The following is a 21,662-nucleotide window of genomic DNA, read 5'->3' as shown; positions in this document are numbered from 1 at the left end:
GATCTTGATTCTCCTCAGGGCAGAGCCCCGCCGCGGTAGGCATAAACATGGCCGATGGAGCAGGTGGTCTGTTGAGAAAAACAGGTACCAATCCTGCAGTAGACAAGCAGGAGGCAGGATCACAATCCTCCTGATAAGATGTTGCCTGAAAGTCTTGTATCCCTGTGATCACATCAGGAGACCAGTTTAACTGGTCCTCCTGCAGGGTATGAGGGGGTAATTCCTTTTCTAAGGAAATGCAAGCCTCCTTTACACTCACAGGGATCCCTAGAGCTCTTGCTGCCTCTGCCCGCTTTTGGGCCTTTGCAAAATGCTTTTCCAAAGTCTTCTACCTTCTTTTGGCATCTTTCTCAAATGCTGAAGAAGTGGATCTCGAGTGTTTGGCCTTAGATCTAGTAGAAGACCTTTAGACACTGATCTTGCCCTTTTAGGCTCAGAAGCCTCTGCCCTCTGTTGTCTGGGGAAGAGTCAGCTGAATTGCTGTTGTTAGAATCCATGGGTCCGCCATTTTAATGCTGTGACCGCTACTGTTATTTGCACTGCCAGGCCATACTAGCCCTGGGATATTCCCCTTGAAGTAAGGTCTTGAAAGCTGACCGATAAAGCTGTAGTACTCACTGTGAAGTCCAGGCCGCAATTTTTGGTGCCAAACCGACAACACGGTTTGTAAGCGAAATAACTAGTAGCAGCAGAAGTGACAGAGACAAGAAGGCGCAAAACCGGCAACATGGTCGCAAGGGCTGCCCAAAGCAGAATAGCACGAAAACTGGCAACACCGTTTACTTGTGCACGGTTTCGCGCCTTCTTGTCCCTGGCCGCCTGTCTTCACATTCAACCTAAGCCTCGGTCTTCTGAGGGCTGTTCCAAGCGCCGGTGCTCTCTTCCTGGCCAACTGGTGAGCACAGAGCAACCGGCTTCAGTTTTCCGATCTTTCGAGCCGTGTGGCAATGGTGGCTACCGCTGTGCCGATATTGGTACGGAAAAGCGAACCACGCTTTCCTCGGCGCTCCAGCAACTCCACACACAATAAGAACTCCATTTGCTTGTCCTGTATACTATTTCTTTAAAGGATCAATGCTTTTGGTGTCTCTCTAGGCCAACTGAGTTGAAAAAACTGAGGATCGACCGGGAGGCATGGCCGAAGAATTTACAACTCAGTTTCTGGCCAATCAGATGAATTGAATCCCATGCTTGGACTCTCCAAGCAGCACATAGGAGAATTTCCCCTTTTAAAAGCTATCAAAATGTAGTATTATCTTCAAGCAAGATAGACATATCTAAAAAGAGGACCAAAGCTGAAGATCTCCAAGCATTTTTGAAAAATAAAAATAAAGGATTTTTATTGTTAATTTGCTTCACTGGAAACAAGTTTATTCTGTAGTAAGCAGAGTTCACATGGGAATAAATGCTTTCTACTTTACTTTACTTTGTTTTTCCTTGAGTAATTTTTGATACTTTACTGTTTTCAAGAGATGAACTTGCTTTTGTGGATTATAATGGACATAAGTTACCTCTTAGTGTTGTAAATACTTAGCACAACAAATGTGCATCATAAAGCTCTGCAGACATAACTCTTACTATTTAATTGCCCATCTTTCTAAACGGAAATAACGGAAAAAATGTATTTAGCTATGTGACTCATTTTCTAATTGGTATTATTTAAGCAAAAGACCTTTCATATCTCACTTTCCACAAATCCCACCATAAACAACTTGGGCCAAACTTAAGTGAAACAAAAGCTCACTATATGCACAAAGGATAATCATATGTTTACAAGTATTCAGTTATTAGATTCATTATTTATGGTAAGTATTGAAGACTTAAGTTTAAGTGATGTACCTTGGGTCTACTTAGAGTATGAGTCTCATATATGTATACAGTACATACTATCAGATGAGAACCATCAATACTATCACATAAATCAGACTAGGAAATCAATTCAACTGGAAGAATAAAACTACCTTTATTGTTATCTATATACATAAAAGCAAAAACCACTCATGCATTAATCACGAAATATCCAGAACTGTAAAGCCTACAAACTTGAAATTTGCCATGTTCCTCTTGGACTCTAGGTGCTCACTAAGAAAGGATTTTTCGAAATGACCTAACACGCTCTGATGCTAATTAGTTCTATACCCCCTCCCAACTTGAAAATAACTCTGGAGAGAATGGGATAGTATAGGACAGGCTTATGTGGGGCCAGCCTGAGGGAGAGAAAGGGAGAGGCTTCTATGGGGCCAGCCTGAGGGAGAGAAGGGGAGAGGAGAGGAGAGGATCTATGGGGCCGGCCTGAGGAGAGAAGGGGGTAGGAAAAGAGAGGCTTTTGTGGGGCCAGCCTGAAGGAGAAAAGGGGAGAGGAGAGGACAGGAGAGGCTTCTGTGGGGCCAGCCTGAGGAAGAAAAGGGGAGAGGAAAGGATCTATGGGGCAAGCCTGAGGGAGAGAAGGGGATAGAGAGGAGAGGCTGATTGTAACTACTTATTAATTCTCAAACTCAATTTGAGTTTATCAAGCCCAATCACATACCCTGTTTCCCCCAAAATAAGACATCCCCTGATAATAAGCCCAATCGGGCTTTTGAGCGCATGGCAATAATGCCAAGCGTTTATTTCAGGGTTCAAAAAAATATAAGACAAGGTCTTATTTTCGGGGAAACACAATAGTTTCATAGCGGAGCACGGGTATTCAGCTAGTTGTCTATAATAACAATCTTGCAAGTCTGACTGTGCTGTCCCCTCTTCTCTTTTCTCATACTCTAGTGAACAGGAGTGGCATCTGCCCAAATTGCTTCTGAATCTTATCTCATTACTGAGGACTTTAAAAAAAAATGTTTCAGACCTTTTGGTGAAAGTAACAATCCTTACATATTTCTTATGTTTTACAGATATAAAGCATCTTACTACATTTTCAGTAGCCCCAAATATTTATGAATGCTACATTTCCAAATATAAATATTAGAAAATTAATCTAATATTAATTTAGTTACCTTTCAGGAGGAATTAATTACACATTTCAAAGGCATTCTCTCATTGGTTGGTCTCCCTTTTGTGAAGAAAGAGTTAAATTGTTCCATTTATTCCCGAAGATCTAAATTCAACTCAGTAGTGCCATGTTTTATTTAAAACATACGCTCTCTGAGTAACCACTTGTTCTAATTGGCAAGGCAAGGCAGAGTCCCAGAAGCACATAGCTCGTTACGTTCAGTTTGGATTACAAAAACACGAAACAAACTGCATCGAAATGTACAAATTAACAGCACAGGAGTGCATGACACGGAGGTGGAATTAGATTGTAATATGGAATTAACTCGATAGGGAAGGTATGGAACAGAGTACTAGTGTCTTTATAAATTCTACAAGGTTTTGAAATGAGCAAATATAGAAAATAGAGGATAGCAGGGTTTTTTCATAATTCAACAAAATCACTTATTTAAAGAAAATAAATCATTTTTATATGCTCCTGTATATGCCATGCAGAAGATAAGAGTTACTAAAAAGTTTAAGAAACTCAAAAACACCAGTCATCATCTTTTTCTATATTCACACTGAAGGTCTGGACAAATCTTTTCACAATTAAGTGATATCCCAAACACTTTTATCTGTCTGAGAACTCGCACACAAGGGACTAAATTAGAGCTTATGTTTCAGCAAACCATGCAGAGAGCAAGGTTAATGAAGTAAAAATTAGATGAACACAATATTAATAAGATAGAAAGCCACAACAGAGACAGAATCCATTTGCCAAGGAGGAGGGGAAATCACTCTATCACATGCACCTCTCTATAAAAAGTTTTCTTTACGCTCTTCCTCTATTTGACCATTGGGGATAAATAATGTTTGTCAACCATCACAAAATCAATGTGCAATGCACTGAGACATTAAAGAGATATTGTATTTCTGTTATTTAACAGAAGAAGGTAGATATTTAACATGTCTGCAAAATAAAGATTCCCTAGAAAGGCAATATCAAAATATTAACATAAGAATGTTTCCCTATTTTGTAAATGATAATATATTCATGGAACTGGTTAGGTTTCCCAGTTGAGATCAAGGTATCTGAAGGAATATCTTCCCTTATTTCATTCAGCTATCACTCTGATATCAGCATTAGCTCTTCCCTGTTTCTCTTACTAGAGATGAAATAGATAAAATTAGGAAGCTACAGTCCCTCTAAAAATATACATCCACTGCTAGACAAATATCTTTTTCCTCATATTTAAAATATCTTACACATTACTACATTTTTATTTGATTGCATTTTATACAAATTTATGGTTTTTAATTATTTGTAATTCTATAAAATTCCAGGGTATCAAATGTGATGAAAAGCTTGGTATTTTAAATAAACAGTCCTCCTCAGCTATATAAAACAATTACCAGTACTTGCATCTAGCTTTTCAATGTACCGGTACCTAAAAATTAATCATGTTGAAATTAACCAGTATGCCATGAACCAAATATTCAGGATGTTTTTAGAGAAGATGTATACACCGTGAGGATACTGTAAACATGGATTTCATAGCTATGCATATATAGTCATGAGCTACATTTATTACCATTTAAAACAACAATCCGGCAATATTTTTAAAAGCATGCTAAATCAGTTCAATATAAAATGGACAAGAACACAAAGTCCTGCCAGATTCTTATTGCTAGGCAGAAAATGACTTCAGCAACAGTCCTGCACCAGACACTCAACAGGCTATAACTATAATACTAAGTTTGAATGCTGTTAAAATACACCACAAAGCATAGGTTTAATGGAAAAACACAAATTGAGGTGCCAACTTCTATCAAGCTTTAAGGCAGGAAAAATTGTACTACAGCCCTTCTAATCAGAAGAGGATGTTCTTGACCAGACAGTTGAGAACACAACTATTCCTTTCACAAAATGAGAGTAATGCTCTATTTTTGTACACCCGAAAATTTCTAGCTGCTAATCAGAGCCTATTAAAATGTATCATATAATGGAAGCACTGGAATATTCTAGCACAGTGATGGCTAACCTTTTTGCCATCGCGTGCCAGGGGGTGTAGGCACTTGTCATGCGCACGAGTGCCTACACCCCCATTCTATGCGCCCCGCTCCCGTGCATGCGACCGCCCCCGCGACCTCCCCACTCCTGGCACGCGATGGCATGGTGGGCCCAGTAGGCCCGTTTTTCTTTCTCCCCAGGCTCCAGAGCCTTTCTAGGAGTTTGGGGAGGGCAAAAACAGTCTTCCCCACCCACCCCCACCTCCAGAGGCTCTCTGGAGGCTGGAAATGGCCCATTTGCTGACTTCCGGTCATTTCCCGAGGGCCTCCGGGGGGGCGGGAAGGCCGTTTTTGCCCTCCCCAAACTCCTAGAAAGGCTCTGGAGCCTGGGGAGAGAAAAAAACGGGCCTTCCCCACCACCAAATGGAAACAGTCTGTTTCCCTACTTCCAGAAGGCTGGAGCTGAGCTTGTGTGCCCACCGATATGGCTACGTGTGCCACCTGTGGCACGCCTGCCATAGGTTCGCCATCATGGTTCTAGCACATTGAAATTATCAACATTACATCTAGAAGCAATTAATTTAAAGAAAGCATTAAAAGAAAAATATTTTTTTAAAACTGAATGAGACAGCTGCTAAGATAGTCAACCTTACAAGATTGACAAAGGAGCCTTGGTAGCACAGTGGACTAATGCACTGTTATTAACATCTGCTGCTTGCAATTACTGCAAGTTCAAATCCCACCAGGCTCAAGGTTGACTCAGCCTTCCATCCTTTCAAAGGTAGGTAAAATGAGGACCCAGATTGTGGGGGCAATAAGCTGACTTTGTATAAATATACAAAAGTATGAAGGCTATTTGCTTAACGCATTGTAAGCCGCCCTGAGTCTCCGGAGAAGGGCGGCATATAAATTAAAGCAAAAAAAAAAAAAAAGATTACAGAGTATAATATTTTAATATCAACAACCAGAATATTGCCATGTTACATTAGTGTCTGCTCACAAGGCATATCTTAACACAATAGGTCTAGACTGCTATAATGATAACATGGACCATTAATCAGTCAAAGGGAGGAGGGGGGGGAGAATGTATACAAAGTTTTGCTATTATAGTAGAAAACAATATATTTAGCCACTTAAGAGATAATTTGATACAGGTAGTTCTCATTTAACAATCATTTGAGGTTATGATGTCTTCCAAAAATATTACTTATAAGCCATCCTCGAAGTTACAACTCCAGCACACACAAACACACAGTCACATGATTGCATTTCGGGAGCTTGGCAAACAGCTTGCATTTACGACTGGTTGCAGAGGCTATTGGTCCTATGAATGCGATTTGCAACTCTTCTGCTATTTCTGGCATTTTTTGCTGGTTTCTACCCATCCCAAAAGGACTTTTTTAATGACCACATGACTCGCTCAAATGACTATATGATTTATTTTAATAATCTCGTAAAAAATAATAATAATAATAATAATAATAATAATAATAATAATAATAATAATAATAAAAAAATTGTGTCCAGTCATATAATGACTCATTTAACAACTGAAATGACTTACAACCAAAATTCTGGGCACAATTATGATTATTAAGGACTATCTGTAAAGTCATGCAGTTACGTATGTTATTTGTTCATTGAATACTAATCTGAAGAGTAACAATTACACACTAAAGCAATTTTTATGGTGTTCTATAAAAATTCTATATAGGCAGTCCTTTTCTTATAGTTTCAATTAAGCTCAGAATTAAGGTTGTAAGCCATGGTAGTCATTAATTGGGTTACCCTATAACTGCACCCAATTTTAAGAAATTTTGTGGTGGTCGTTAAGCAAACACTATCGTTGTTAAAATAATCCAGTTTACTCAATGGGTTTCTTTGCCAGAAACCACAAGAAAATGCCAGAAACTGGCAAAAAACATAGTCACATTACTGCAGGACACTGCAAATGCCTATAAACTTGAGCCAGTTGCCAAGAAAATGCAATCAATGGATCATAAAATAGCTCTGGGGAAGTCCATTGCAGCTTTGATTGTCACTAAGCGACCACATGTAGCTATACTGAGAATAAAGCAAAGTTCATTTTGATTAAAAAAAATATTTTACAGGAAATTTTCCTGTTGTGTCCAACAGTCTCAAGTTGCCTAACACAGTACAATCAATATTTTCAAGAGGGAGACTTTATTTCTATCACGTAGGCACAACAAACATTTATTTAGCAAGTGAATGAAACTTTGAGAGCTTTTAAAAACAAAGGGGAGGAGTTCCTGAAGGGAACAGGAAGTAAAACATGTGTTATAGAGCTAAGGACAGTAATGGTTTAGGAGCAATCTCCTTCAGCTTTTGAATACCTTTCTAAAAACTTTCCAGGGAGAATTTCAAGCAAATTAAAAGAGAATACATAGTATTTTCTTGGAGTATTTAGTTTTGTAATATGGCATCCATCTGGCTAAATGCCAACTGCGATAGGATTTTTAAATTTCTTTCTGTTATTTTGACTTGTTAAGTATCCTTATTTTTCTAAACGTCTATAGGAAGTTGGGTGCTTAATGTCACATTTAATTCAAATATATTATAGAGGTTATTTTCATACTTACAACAAAATGGTTGTAAGCAGAGGATTACCTGTATGCAATGCTAAGTCACCAGTGTCAGCTCAGTGAAGGAACAAAGGAAAATAGGGGGAGCATGAGAAGAATATGCTAAGCTGGGATACTGACAATAACTGGGGGAATGAAGTAAAGATATATAATTTTATCAAAAGTCTGTATTTTAGGGACATTATTTCCATTTGCAGGTATTCCTCACTCTAATACACAGAGTTACTTCCTATTGTTTCAAGATATTTTGACAGAAGATGAAGAAAATTTCTGAGCAACTATGCCATGTTCCTTTCTCTGCTTTTATGTAATACATTCAATGCAGAAATCATATTGCTGCCTAAATTTCAGTTATGCAAAGAAAAGTGATGCATTGACTTAACATTCCCAATAGGGGCAGCTTAGATTTTGCATATTTCAGTGTGAAGGGATTTTAAAATCTATCCTTTATTTGGATTAAGGCCTCCGATCTCCACTATTTTCAGAAGATTAATTGTCCCTATAAAGCAGCATTTAATTCTTTGGTCACATTTACTAAATTTTAAACATATTGATGTTTTTTTCTTGAATTATCCAAAATTATTGTTAAAATATGTTCTTATAACATTTTGACATTTTTTTTCTTGTAACTACAGGACACATGCGACCATAATAAATCTTTGTAAAATGTTAGTTGAAAGGAATAAAATTATATCAATACCTGAATAATATTTTTATATATTCTGAAAATTCAAAATGTTGTTTAATTATTACATTTAGTTCCTTATTTCTGGACATGTGCAGAATTTGGATTCAAAGAAGCAACAGACCGGTACCGGAAGAGACCCATACTGGATTCAAAACACCTTTGCGTGCTTTGGATCCAAATATTCCATACCTCTGTATCTTTCTATGTGAGCAAAGGCAATTACTTTACACAAATGATATGGGTAAAATTAATTAATTTTGTCATTTACTAACCTTTTTCGTTGTGTGGATTTCTTTTTTCTAGAGAGAAAAAGAAAATAAAGTCAAGATAAAAAATACTTAGATATTCTTCATCATTAATAAACACGGAAGCATATTAAGATTAAATATGAAATTGTTTAAGTACATCTGATACCAAGCTCATAGTTTACCAATTTCTACCGTTCTAGAGCTCTCTCTCTCTCTCTCCCTCCTCGTCTCCCCCTCTCTCCCTATCCCTATCCCTTTCTCTAATAATCTGATAATAGGTGAGAACAGTTTGCATCCAAGTAACTTCCACCATGTTTAGTAAAATATATATTTCTTTAGAATTTAATACACAATCTGGCAAGATTAAATAACCACATTTTAGAAAAGTAGTTTTTAAGAGCTACTGATAGAAGACACATTTTAACAACAATGTACCCAAATTAATCTGGTAATAAAAATATGCATTTACTTAATAAGCAGGAAACTAAGCAACCAATACACTGTGTAGATAATCTTCAACATCCAACCACATTTGGGACAAGAATTTCCTTTGCTAAGCAAGATGGTTATTAAGTGAGTCATGCTTGATTTTATGACCTTTTTTGCCACAACTATTAAGCAAATCTCTGCATTGGTTAAGTAAATCACATGGTTGTTTTAAGAGAATCCAGCTTCTCCAATTGACTTTGTTTGTGAGATGCGGGCTGGAAGTTGCAAATGGCAATCACATAAACCCAGGATACTTCAACCATCCTACACATATGCTGATTGCCAAGCACCTGAATTTTGATCACATGACCATGGAGATGCTGGGATCATAAGTGTGAGGACAGGTTATAAGTCATCTTTTCAGTGCCACTGTAACTCTGAATAGTCACTAAACAAACAGTTGTCAGTTGAGGACTATCTGTAGTATCTGTACAAACTTCTTAACAAGATTCTCAAAGTTTGGGAAGGTTGATTACTCTAGCATACATTGTCTAATACATACAGTCTAAATCTATCAACACATAATTTCAATTTCACATCACAGCCAGAAACTTAATCTATTAGCTCGCTGCTCAATCCTTCAAAAGTATTTAGAAACAATTTAATGTAAGTTTCTGAATGATGGTTGGCTTTATTTTCAGAATGTATGTTATAATAGTTCGTTAAAATAAACATCTTAATTAATTTTAACACTGGCTAATACTATTTACCTTCTGTAAGTTTCCTGTGATTTGCTTTTTATTTTAGCACATATGCATATATAAAAAGTATTTTCTCTTTTTTTGCTTCCATTCAATTGTGTCCCATTCTTGAAGACTGCCTGGATAGTCCTTGAAGTTTTCTTGGCAAGGTTTTTCAGAAGTGTTTTGCCTTTGCCTCCTTACTAGGGCTGAAACAAAGTGACTGGCCCAAGGTCACCTAGCTGGCTTTGTGCCCAAGGCAGAACAGGTCCTGGTTTCACAGTATCCTGGTTTCTAGCCTGAATCTATACCACACACCAAACTGGCTCTATTTGCTCCCTATTATTATTTTAAAAATAATCCTTAAAATTTGCCATTTATCTTTTCCTTCTAAAAATGGTAGCACAATCTACAGTCCCAGAATAGCACATGGCCTCTTTGCTAAATTGCATGACAGAAGGGAAAAATTATTAAACACATATGATAATAATATTAGCAGTACTTAAATTAGAACTTACTTAAATGTAAACAAAGAAAATGTAAATGAAGTAAATTTATGCTTAGCTAACTCTATTTACTTAATCCTGATCCTATCCACAAATCAAATGGCCACCCATCCAAGAACAACAAAAATTTATATAGTCTTGCTTTAAATATGTAGTAAGGTTGTAAAAAGCATGATGGACAATCAAATCCATATAATATAATATATAATTTAAATATATTTAAAATGGTTTTCATTAATTGTAGGCTTATATTGCTGAAGGTCATAAATTCGAACTAAAAATCTCTGCTATGTCCAGGGTAGTGGATTTAAAAAAATCTAGAACTACTGCAGAGCTGCACGCCTGAAATGTTTATATATTCCGTTTTTGTTCACCATATATAAGATAGTAAAATAGTGACTACTTAATGAGATCACAAAAACAGAAGGTCAAAAACACCTTATATATTCAAGAATTTAAAACAAAATTGTAGGAGGCAAAAGATGAAATTATTTGTCACCATCACTCTATAAATAGTCTATTCTTGAACTTATGGGACAAAAAGCAGCCCCAACATAAATGTTAGTGTTAATGAACATAATTAAAGTCTGCCTTACTGAGTTTAAACTTCTAAAATAATAAAATGAACACTAAACTAGGTCTGCCAGAAGTTGACAAGTACAAGGACATTCCACTTTTTATCATCTTCAGTGAATGAAGGCTTGATTGGTCCCTGTGCAGAAGTGGCTTTTTTTATACACATTGGGGACTGTTTCAAGAAACCTGAGCAAACAAATGAAGTACCAGGTGAGGAGAAGCTGGTTTCATGCAACAGATAAGAAATAGATAATCACCTGTAAACTCCAAAGGAATTGTTTCCAACTGACTGATTATTTTAAGGGAGATTTTTAAAAAAATCCTCAAAGCCAATTTTATACTGCACTTACCAGCAAAGCATTTGGAACACAGATTCATTGTCTTGCTGGACCTGGTGCAAGGGGAAAAAAGAGGAGATCTTAAAAATTCTTCATAGTTATTAATACAGAAGTTTAAAGAATAGAATAAGCTGAGAAGGTAAAAGACAGCAGAGCAAAAACTTGATCAGCTATCTGGGTCAATGATTCAAAAACTAGCTTAGTAAGGCTAGAAAAACATTGGGCCAGCCACTTTTAAAGCACTGCTTTCCTGCACAGTTTCTTCAAATGTACAAACAGGCTTTTGCTGTTAATTAATATTCAACAAATTTATAAATAGTTGTTGGGCAGGGGCTTCACTCTAAACTTTGTATTTTTCCCCACTAGGAAGCTAAATGAAATGACCATGAAATGACACAAACTTTTGTCCCTTTTTTAATGAATAAAGGAAAATAGCTGCTAAAGTCAGAATAAATTAGTTGCTCAGAAAAGAACAAAATGCCCAATATATTTTTATAAATTTCCTTTCAGTAGCAAGATTACAGGGCTGATTTAACTTACTTAAATGTTATAGCTCTCCAGGTCTAGTATGTCTAAGCTTAGGAGCAGGTACCTTATAATAATCTATTATATCCACAGAATGAACTCAAGTGGGTTGAAAAACAGTTGATAGTTCTGTAGAATTCTATTAATCCATTACCCAAAAACAATTTGAGAGGATATCTGCTTTTCCATTTATTCCAACGTGTCACAATAGTCCTATTACAACTTATCAAATGCATAGAAAAGGGATATATATTCACATTGGCTGCTTCATATAGTATTCACATTTTCAATATGTAATTATTTGAGTACATGATTCTACCTTTCTTTTTTTAGATTTTTCTTTCTAAATGAAAGGTTTCTCTCATTATTGTAGCTAAAATTAATTTAAAGCTAGAAACCGTATAATAAGATTGTATGATTAAATTTCAGAAATTCACATTTTTTACTACTCCTTCTAGTATGGTAAAATAGCTATCGTGTCCTGAACAACCATTTTGTCTTATGACCAACAGAAGCATATTATGAAAACAAGTAAGTTTCTTAAATGCAAATCTGATTTTCTCTGTAGCATGACTATCTATTTTTCCTTGCTTGGATGGTTAAACGTCTGTTAAAATAAAATTAATTTATACCATATTAGATTTACTTTATATAGCAGAAAATGAGGGCAAAATGCTTTCTGCATATTGAAACACTAGAAAAAAAGCATAGATATTCTTCTAAAAGGGAATTTAAGACTAGGCCTTTGTACCAGGATGTTTGTATTTGTCTGTGTGCCATTAAGTAGTGCATGTACACAAACAAAGCACATTTTATTAATAATTTGTGAATCAGAATAGCAGACTAAATCTGAGTCTGGTGTACTCGTTAGTTTGCACAGATGCTACTGCTGAAATAGCTCACTATACTATATTGGTGTTTCCTTGACCAGCAAAGAAAGAAAAGGCAGAGTTCAATTAGCTTGCACTAAAAAAGATTCTTTTAGATATAGAAGCAGGACAATTTCAAATTTTAATAGTTATTTTTTCAAATCAAGGAAGGAAAAAAAAAAAAAAGAAAACCACAGTAGAAAAACCAAATTACCACAAACCTACTAAGTCTCCCCCAAATTTCTCTTATGATAAAGCAAAGTTTAAACTCTTCCTAAGGTGCAAATTTGCAAATGCAAATGGCCAATAGTTATATGAAAGGGGAAACCATACTATTATATGAAAAAGGAGAAAAACAATTTAAAACAAAAAGAGCAATAAATAAGGTCTAATTTAAAATGTATTTTGGATTTAAAATTAAAACAAAAATTGATATGTAAATTTATATAATCTAATATTGTATTTAAATAAATGCATATTAAAATATTACTGCTGTTGAGTAAAACATTCATGCTGAATATGGAGAAAACATTTCCATGATGAAAAATAGTATTATAGAGTTTGCCTCGTACTGGACCAATTAAAGACAAGCTTTGCACAATTCAAATATCCTGAGTTATCAGTGAACAGTCGTTCATATTAATATATACATTATTAAATCATAGAAAGGAATCACAAATAAAAAAAACTATATACTTAATAGATACTACTGTTAAAACTGTGAATAACTTCTGTTCAGCAATTTCCATTTGTGCTAGTTCACAAAAGAGCAATTAGATAATAAATTAATATCTGGACTATATGACTTGCTTGCCAATATGAATTCATGGCCTATTATTCTTCTGTACAATAAAACTCTAAATATATATAAAAGTTCTGAGGGAGAAGTTTTATTTAGTCCTTTTCATAATAAAAAAAAGTCTGAAAGTTTAGGCTACTACTTCACTGCCTATCTGAGATGAATAAATCTGCAGCCCTGAAATCTAACTAGTGTGTTAGAATGATACTGACCTTTGAAGTAGATTGGTTTCATGAACAAGGAATTTCAAGGGCCACTTAAAATACTATAAGGTTCAAGATTTTTTTTGCACCTGGAATTTTTTTCTATATTGTGTATCAATATGGATTATGGGCATTAGCTAGGCAACATGTTGCTCTAAATGCTTTAAAAATAGACTAAAGATAGTCTATTTAAAAGACCCGGTTTATTTAAAGATCAAGAGCAAATCTATTAACTATTTTGATCCATTTGTCGATTTCTACTGACTGTTGTCATTAATCTCACTCAAGGCACAAATGATCAGGCTAAAATTATCCTATTTCAGACACATTATACAAAGACCTGGCTCTCCGGAGAAGTCTCTAATCCTGGAAAAGGTAAAAGGAAAGAGAAGAGAATGACCAGCAGCAAGGTGGATAAGACTTGGATTACACAGCAATGGGTATACCATTGAAAGACCTACAGGACCAGGCTAGGGATAGATTGTCACGGAGAAAATCTATGTCTGTTTTTTGACTTGATGGCACATAACCAACTAATCAATTTTCATTAAAGAGTTATATTCTATATTCAGTTCCTGATTTGCAAATCTTTTAGATATATTAATAAGCAAATGTGCAATATATATTATTTTTACATATTACAATTATGATGGCTGCTAAACAATTCAATTAAACAAACTAGTTGAGATTGTAGTCGCTCTGTTACAATAATTCTAGTTTAACTAATGCTTTAGGCATTGCAAAAGGAGCACAGATGAATTTTAGACCTACAACCATAATAAATTCTGGAAGATTCAGAAGGAAAATAAGTGAAGAAAAGACAGCATTGTTTAAATATGGCCAAATGTATACTAGCAATGTAATTAGTAATGTATACTAATGCTCTATGTGAGCCAGTTAAGTATTAAAGCTGTGCAATGACTCAAAGAGGAAACAGTGATTTGGAGCATACACGAATGCCCACACTGCATCTATCATCACTTCCTCCAAGCAAACACATTTTTCCCCTGGGATCAGGCAGCTGCAGCTATGTGAGCCTAGGAAAAGGCTCAGCTTCTTTGCTCCTTCAAATCAAGAAGTCTGCATAGTCTTAGTAACATGAATATTGCATATGAACAACATGCATAAACATTTTTATTTTTCAATTTATAATTTAACCATTACAATGTATGACAGAGCTTGAACACCATAAAATACATGCAAAACAAAAAAATCCAAGCTTAAGATGAAAAACTAATATGATCAAACACGGGTATGAGCCTCCATTCAAATCTATATTATGTTCAAGACAATAAAGCAACAATATTTCCCTCTCATTATTACATGGGGACACTGTTTTGGAATTGGTTTCACTTCTTCTTGAGTTCCAGGGAAAGTGAAACCAATTGAGTTCCAGTCAATAGTAATAGGAACAGAGAGTTCAAGATCCTGGCTGAATCACAAGTCTCAGTAATCTCCACAATGCTATTTAACATCTATATGGAAACTGTGGTGGGAAGATATCCACAGATTCAGGATAAAGGTAATATGTGCTAGTCGTTCCCAACTCTAGGGGGTGATGCTCATCTCCGTTTCAAAGCCAAAGAGCCAGCGCTGTCCAAAGAAGTCTCCGGGGTCATGTGGCCGGCATGACTAAATACCAAAGGCGTATGGAATGCTGTTACCTTCCCACCAAAGTGGTCCCTATTTTTCTACTTGCATTTTTTTACGTGCTTTCAAACTGAGCAGAAGCTGGGACAAGTAACGGGAGCTCACCCCGTTACATGACACTAGGGATTCAAACCGCTGAACTGCCGACCTTTCGATCGACAAGCTCAGCGTCTTAGCCACTGAGCCACAGCATCCCTTTTAGATTCAGGATACAGCATCATTAATATGCTGATTACATCCAATTACACTTTTCCATGTGCTTGGACAGGAGATGACTAGCAACTGAAGTTTATGAAGATCCAGAAATTTACTTTGACTAAAGTTAAATTCCAGCCAAGATCAAATATCTGTTCATGCAGACGACTTCAGTTTCTTCATCCCTATTCCAGCACTCAAGTGAGCTGTCCTTCCTTGAAGGACCAGATCTTCAGTTTAGTTTTAAGTTTAGTAGTACTGTTTATGAGTTTGTCTTGTATCTTGTTATAAGAGATAATATGACATGAGACACCCTGAGATCCTAGAGGAAAGTTGGGCTATATATAAAATAAACAGAATGCCTATGTCAGCAACCTTTCTATTACTTAGATAAATTTGTTTTGATGATCACTTCAATAATGACTGTAATTGTCATAGGATTTGCCCACTGAACCAAAAAGGAAGTTATTAAACCAAACTATTTTTAATGAATCTCCCAAAGAAGTAGCAAATTCAAAGTTCTTTTGTATATCAGTATGGAAATGTTTAATTTGGTAAAATGCATTTTTAATAATTATAGAGCTACATAATTTAAATATCATTTGTTTGTAAGATGTCGGGGAATTTTTACTGTATGAACAGAAGCAAATACTTTTTGAAGAGAAACATCATGATCTAACCATAGCAACATTTGCTTTTCTACAAGGTCAGAAGCACTTTGGTTGCAACTGAAACTGAACAAGATCCGAAAACTTTAAAAGTAATATGTAAATCAACTGTAATGTGCTGCATGTCTAATATTTTCAGCATTTTTATCTTTATGTTTCAAATGCTTCTATTCCATTTAAAATTGTTTTATTTCCCCTATAAGTGGTCTAATATTCCTGGAAATACAATGATTATGAAACAAATATTTTAATGACTGTCCTTGAAAAATACAGACTACTGTAGAATTTGGTATGAAATAGGATAGACCAAGTTTTTATACTAAATAAATGATTAATGAGCTGACAAACTGATTTAACACAACTGCTTTCTCTGTTAAAATTAAAAATAATTAAACAAATGAAGTGTGATGAAGAACATAAGGTACCTCATTTGTATTTAGAAAAACATTTAGCATCCTTTTAAGAGCGAATTCAAGGAGAGAAATGGAACAATTGCTTTTCTTGAAATGTACTGGCTAAGTTAAAAATCAAGTAGGTGCTCAACAATGCAGCTGTTGTTTCTAGAGACTATAATATGTCAAGAATCAAAATCTAATTTTATAAAGTTTTTACTTGGCTAAAAAGTTCAGAATGGGAAAAAAATGATAAAATGTACTTCTCTCACAATTTTATCACTACTCCTTTTCTATAATAGGTAGTTCTCAATTTGAACAACTGTTTTTAATTATTACGGTTTCTGAAAGTTTTACAGCCTGCAGAGCTTTTCTGGCCATGTAAAATGTTCTGCTACCCCAATTCACAGTCACATGACTACATTTCAGGCTCTTGGCAACTAGCTCACATTTACAAGTGGTTGCAGCATCCTGCATTCACATGACCAGCAAAACCCGCCATTCGGAAGAATGAGTTTGCACATAAAACCACGATTCATTTATAAGCTGCATGATTCAGACTTAAAATCACATGATTCCCTAAGAACTACCATAAAAATGGTTGGGGCCAGTCACGTAGATGACTCGACTTAAAACCATCACAATCTACAACTGAAATCTATTTATTTATTTATTTATTTATTTATTGGTTCGATTTATATGCCACCCTTCTCCGGAGACTCAGGGCGGCTTACAATGCATTAAGCAATAGCCTTCATACTTTTGTATATACCTGCTTAGTAGGGCTTTCGACACCCCCCCCGCCCCCCAAGCGGTGTTCTTTTTATACAAAGTCAGCTTATTGCCCCCACAATCCGGGTCTTCATTTTACCTACCTCGGAAGGATGGAAGGCTGAGTCAACCTTGAGCCTGGTGAGATTTGAACTTGCAGTAATTGCAGGCAGCTGGCAGCTAAGTGCTACTTAACAGCACTTTAGTCCATTGCGCCACCAAGGCTCCTTATCCCAGTCCCAGTTGAAATTGTAAATTGAGGACTCTGTAGATCCTACTAAGCTTTAACAGAAGAACATTAGCACCTAAGGTGTTATTAAAGCAATTGTTAATCTAACTGAAACTGGACAATAGCTAAACATCAGTGCAAAGGTTAATCAAAGTGCTGGTTTTAACTTATACAGTACAGTCCTTCATGGCTTAGCACCGAGTTACCTGCAGGATCACATCTTTCCAATAAAGTCAACCCAACTGCTTTGATTGTGCTGGGAAACACAGTTGGTTGTCTCCTATTTTCAATAGGTTTTCAAGATGTTGCAAGATGTTGCAAGGCCAAAACCTGAAAGGGTTGTTTTTTCTGCAGTTTTTCCAACATTATCTACCCTCTGATAAAAGTTAAAAACAGGGTTGTTCAAGAGTTCTGTTGAGGTCTGATACCATATATTTTTGGGAACAATTTTTAAAGGTATTTCTAAGATATATTTGCTTAATATTTCCCTCTCATTATTAAGTTGTCTTTACTAATATGAGCCATCTAGAATGTTTAACAGTTTATTCCAATGTCTCCAAAGCAAGGCTGTGCTTCCCTTCCTTCCTCTCATTTCTATGGACAAAACTTTCATGTTATCCTTGTCAAAGATTTTACATACTGATCATAACAACACAATTTTTATAATAGTATCTAAATTAGGATAGAAACCCAGCACCATTATGTGTAATTTTGATAGTCCAAATAATTTCTGTTAAAACCAATTTCTGTTACTAAAACAGCTTTTGTCAAAGGAACAGAAGGTGCAATTCCCCTTTGTCACTGCAAGATCACATGCTCCAAAAATAAACTTGGAGGATTGTGGACTAGTTATTGTCTCCTGAAAGTCAGGCAATAGCATTAGCAGGGAGTGCCATTTATCACCTTCAACTTCTTTTAAAGAAAACAAACTTGGATTCAATTGCCTGGATTCATGTCTCCAGACTCCACTGTGGCTGTCTTAAAAAGTACTTTGAAAGTTTCAAGCTTAAACAACAGACGTCTTTTTTAAGAAATAAATTTTAGTTTACATTGTATTAATTGTTTATATTAAATTTATTGACTGATTTTCAAAGGTCAAGGTGTTAGTTGATGATTCTTTAGAAGCTAAGTCATTATTATCTTAGGTTAAGCATACTTATCTCCAGTGGTGGGATTCAAGAAATTTAAAAACTGGTTCTCTGTCCTAATGATTTCTTCCAACAATCAGTTTGCCAAACTGTTCAGAAAGTTAACAACTGGTTCTCTCGAAGTGGTGTGAACTGGCTGAATCCCACCACTGCTTATCTCTATACGTATGTCCATGTTTTAAGACTGCTTTCTCTAACACATGTTGAGCTCATGCTGAAATAGGGGATTCCTCTTGGTAGCATCACTATAACTTTCGCTGTCTAGAGCTCATCCCAATGTAGTTTGGCAAGAATTTTCAGTTGCAAACTGAACTGTGCACAGGCTTTCTAAAATTATTTTGCTGCTTTCCTGGGGAGTTGGAGGAGGTAGTTATACCTTTAGATTGTTTGGTTTATAAATAATATTTTCAATATTCTAATATCCTTTGATCAATTCTGGATAACTAGAACAGAACAGAATAACAGAGTTGGAAGCGACTTTGAGGTCTTCTGTAGTCCAACCCTCTGTTCAAACAGGAAACCCCATACCATTTCAGACAAATAGTTGTCCAATCTCTTCTTTAAAACCGCCAGTGTTGGAGCACCCACAACTTCTGGAGGCAAGCCGTTTTACTGATTGATTGTTCTGTCAGAAAATTACCTAAAGCGGTTCTGAAGAGATACTAAAAGTACTAAAACAGGTACAAAAAGGGGAGAGAGTTAAGAAACTATTTTCCAATGTTGAAGCAATGTGATTTTTAAATAAACTTCAACACTAATATTCACTACTACTTTTATTTTTCAGGTTTATATCTTATTTTTCTCACAGAAACTCAAAGAAGCCCTAATAAAGGAATGGTATGAAGTCTTATTGCATAAATTTCTAACATGAAAAAAAAAAAACATTTCTCTGGATGTTTATATTCTCTAAAGCATAATAAATAATAAAATAGCTTATAAATCTAGGGAATAGCTGGAATACATGTAAATTTATGCTATAGAGCTTGTTATTCTTTATGGAGGAACAAACATATTTGTTGCAGCTTGAGAACATTGTAATATGATTACCTTGTAGGAAAATATCTCGCAAATCGCTCCATTCGCTGAAAAACAACTGATTGCTTAATCCAAAAAACAGCTGATTGCTTGAGCGGCTGTAACCCTCGCTGCAAATCGCACTGTTCTCCTGTGCTGAATTGGCCGTATCGCTCACCCGAGAACCACGCTGCTCTCCGAAAAAACAGCTGATTTATTGCTAATTCTGCCGGTCTCGCGCCAAACAGCAGATTGCTGTGGCGGCTGTATTGTTCGGCCAAGAACCTCGTCATTGCTGAAAAACCACTGAGAATCCAAAGAATGTAACTCTGCCTTTTTGCTCTGAGGAGCTCTTCTTAAAACGCATCTCTCTTGGGCTCAGACTGAGTCAAAACTGGGACATGGTCAAGAGAGGCGTGGCTGCAAAGTTTAAAAGGACTCCGTCTCTGGGGAGAAAGGCGGAGTTAACCCATTCTTTGGATTCTCTGCTCAGCACACTGGAGAATCTTTCAATTCAAATTTGTATCAAAAACTTTAAATAGTAATGCATAATCAAGTGCTTTTTCAACCTGAGATGTACATTTTTTTTCCAAATATATTTTACTATAAAAATTGGAGTTGAATGTTTCTAAATCAGTTGCAAGAGATGCAGTTTTAAATAGAAACAAATGAAGCTGTCTCAAATGATGCAAAACTATTCCCTCATTTCGGACTTCTGAATTGAGAATAGAATAGAATAGAATAGAATAGAATAGAATAGAATAGAATAGAATAGAATAGAATAGAATAGAATAGAATAGAATAGAATAGAATAGAATAGAATAGAGTAACAGTTGGAAGGGACCTTAGAGGTCCTCTAGTCCAATCCCCTGCTTGTCAGGAAATTTCTCCTTAGTTCTAGGTTGCTTCTCTCCTTGATTAGTTTCCACTCATTGTTTCTTGTCCTGCCTTCAGGTGATTTGGAGAATAGCACCTGAAGGCAGAATAGTCCCTCTTCTTTGTGGCAGCCCCTGAGATATCGGAACACTGCTATCATGAAACCCCTAGTCCTTCTTTTCATCAAACTAGACATACCCAATTCCAGCAACTGTTCTTTATATGTTTTAGCCTCCAGTCCTTTAATCTTTGTTGCTCTTCTCTGTAATTTTTCTAGTCTCAACATCTTTTTACATCGTGGCAGCCAAAACTGGATGCAGTATTCCAAGTGTGGCATTACCAAGACATTATAAAGTGGTATTAACACTTCACATGATCTAGATTCTATCCCTTTGTTTATGCAGCCTAGAACTGTGTTGGCTTTTTTGGCAGTTGCAGCACACTTGCTGGCTCATATTTAAGTGATTGACCACTAGGATTCCAAGATCCTTCTCACAGTCACCATATTGAGCAAGTACCACATATACTGTACCTGTGCATTTTGTTTTTCTTACCTAAGTGTAGAACCTTACTTTTTTCACCATTGAATTTCATTTTGTTAGATAGTACCCAATGTTCAAATCTGTCAAGATCCTTCTGTATCTTAAACCCCATCAAATTTGCAGATGATACCAAGCTAGCAGGAATAGCCAACACTCCAGAAGATAGGCTTAAGAGAAAAAAATGAATAACTTGACCTTGATGCAAAGACTATTGTTTCCTTAGAGTTTGATTTTTTATAATCCAGTGCAATAAAAACACTATTTTTGTTAAAATTACAGGTTATTTTTATATCCACATTTTGTTTAGCGTGTATCCTTTTAGAAGCCCATTGACTTATAAAACATCTACCCATGCTTCAATAAAATAATTATTCAATAAATTGCAACATCTCTTTTGAAACCCTACACTGTAGTTACAGTAAAGATGGCAAGGCAAAATCTACTATAGAATATAGATGCACATATTTTCTGGAAATTTTAACTAAGTAAATTATAATAATTTTAATTAACACATTTGTCCCAATATTTACAGTGTGCATAAGTATTTGAGCCACATTATTTAATATGAAGGTTGTTGAAGCGTCAGTTCTCAACTAAACAGAATGTCATGGAAATTCACAATTCTTTCAATATAACTACCCATACATGTGTGCAGTTCCTGTATTTTCTAATTAAAATC

General features: G+C 35.8%; 1 protein-coding gene across 1 annotated transcript in view; it reads right to left on the bottom strand.

Moving 5' to 3' along the window:
- Positions 1-21,662, bottom strand: part of ZFAND3 (zinc finger AN1-type containing 3) — a 104,893-nt gene that overhangs the window by 68,672 nt on the left and 14,559 nt on the right. The window contains exons 2-3 of the mRNA XM_034428034.3: positions 11,115-11,155; positions 8,538-8,564 (exon numbers count right to left, since the gene is read on the bottom strand). Of these exons, the coding sequence (XP_034283925.1) occupies positions 8,538-8,564; positions 11,115-11,155 (68 nt within the window). The remainder of the gene's footprint in view (positions 1-8,537; positions 8,565-11,114; positions 11,156-21,662) is intronic.

This window comes from Pantherophis guttatus, chromosome 1 (genome assembly GCF_059756535.1).
Source record: "Pantherophis guttatus breed Tessera chromosome 1, ASM5975653v1, whole genome shotgun sequence".
Lineage (NCBI taxonomy): Eukaryota > Metazoa > Chordata > Lepidosauria > Squamata > Colubridae > Pantherophis > Pantherophis guttatus.
This window is presented reverse-complemented; position numbering and strand designations above follow the sequence as displayed.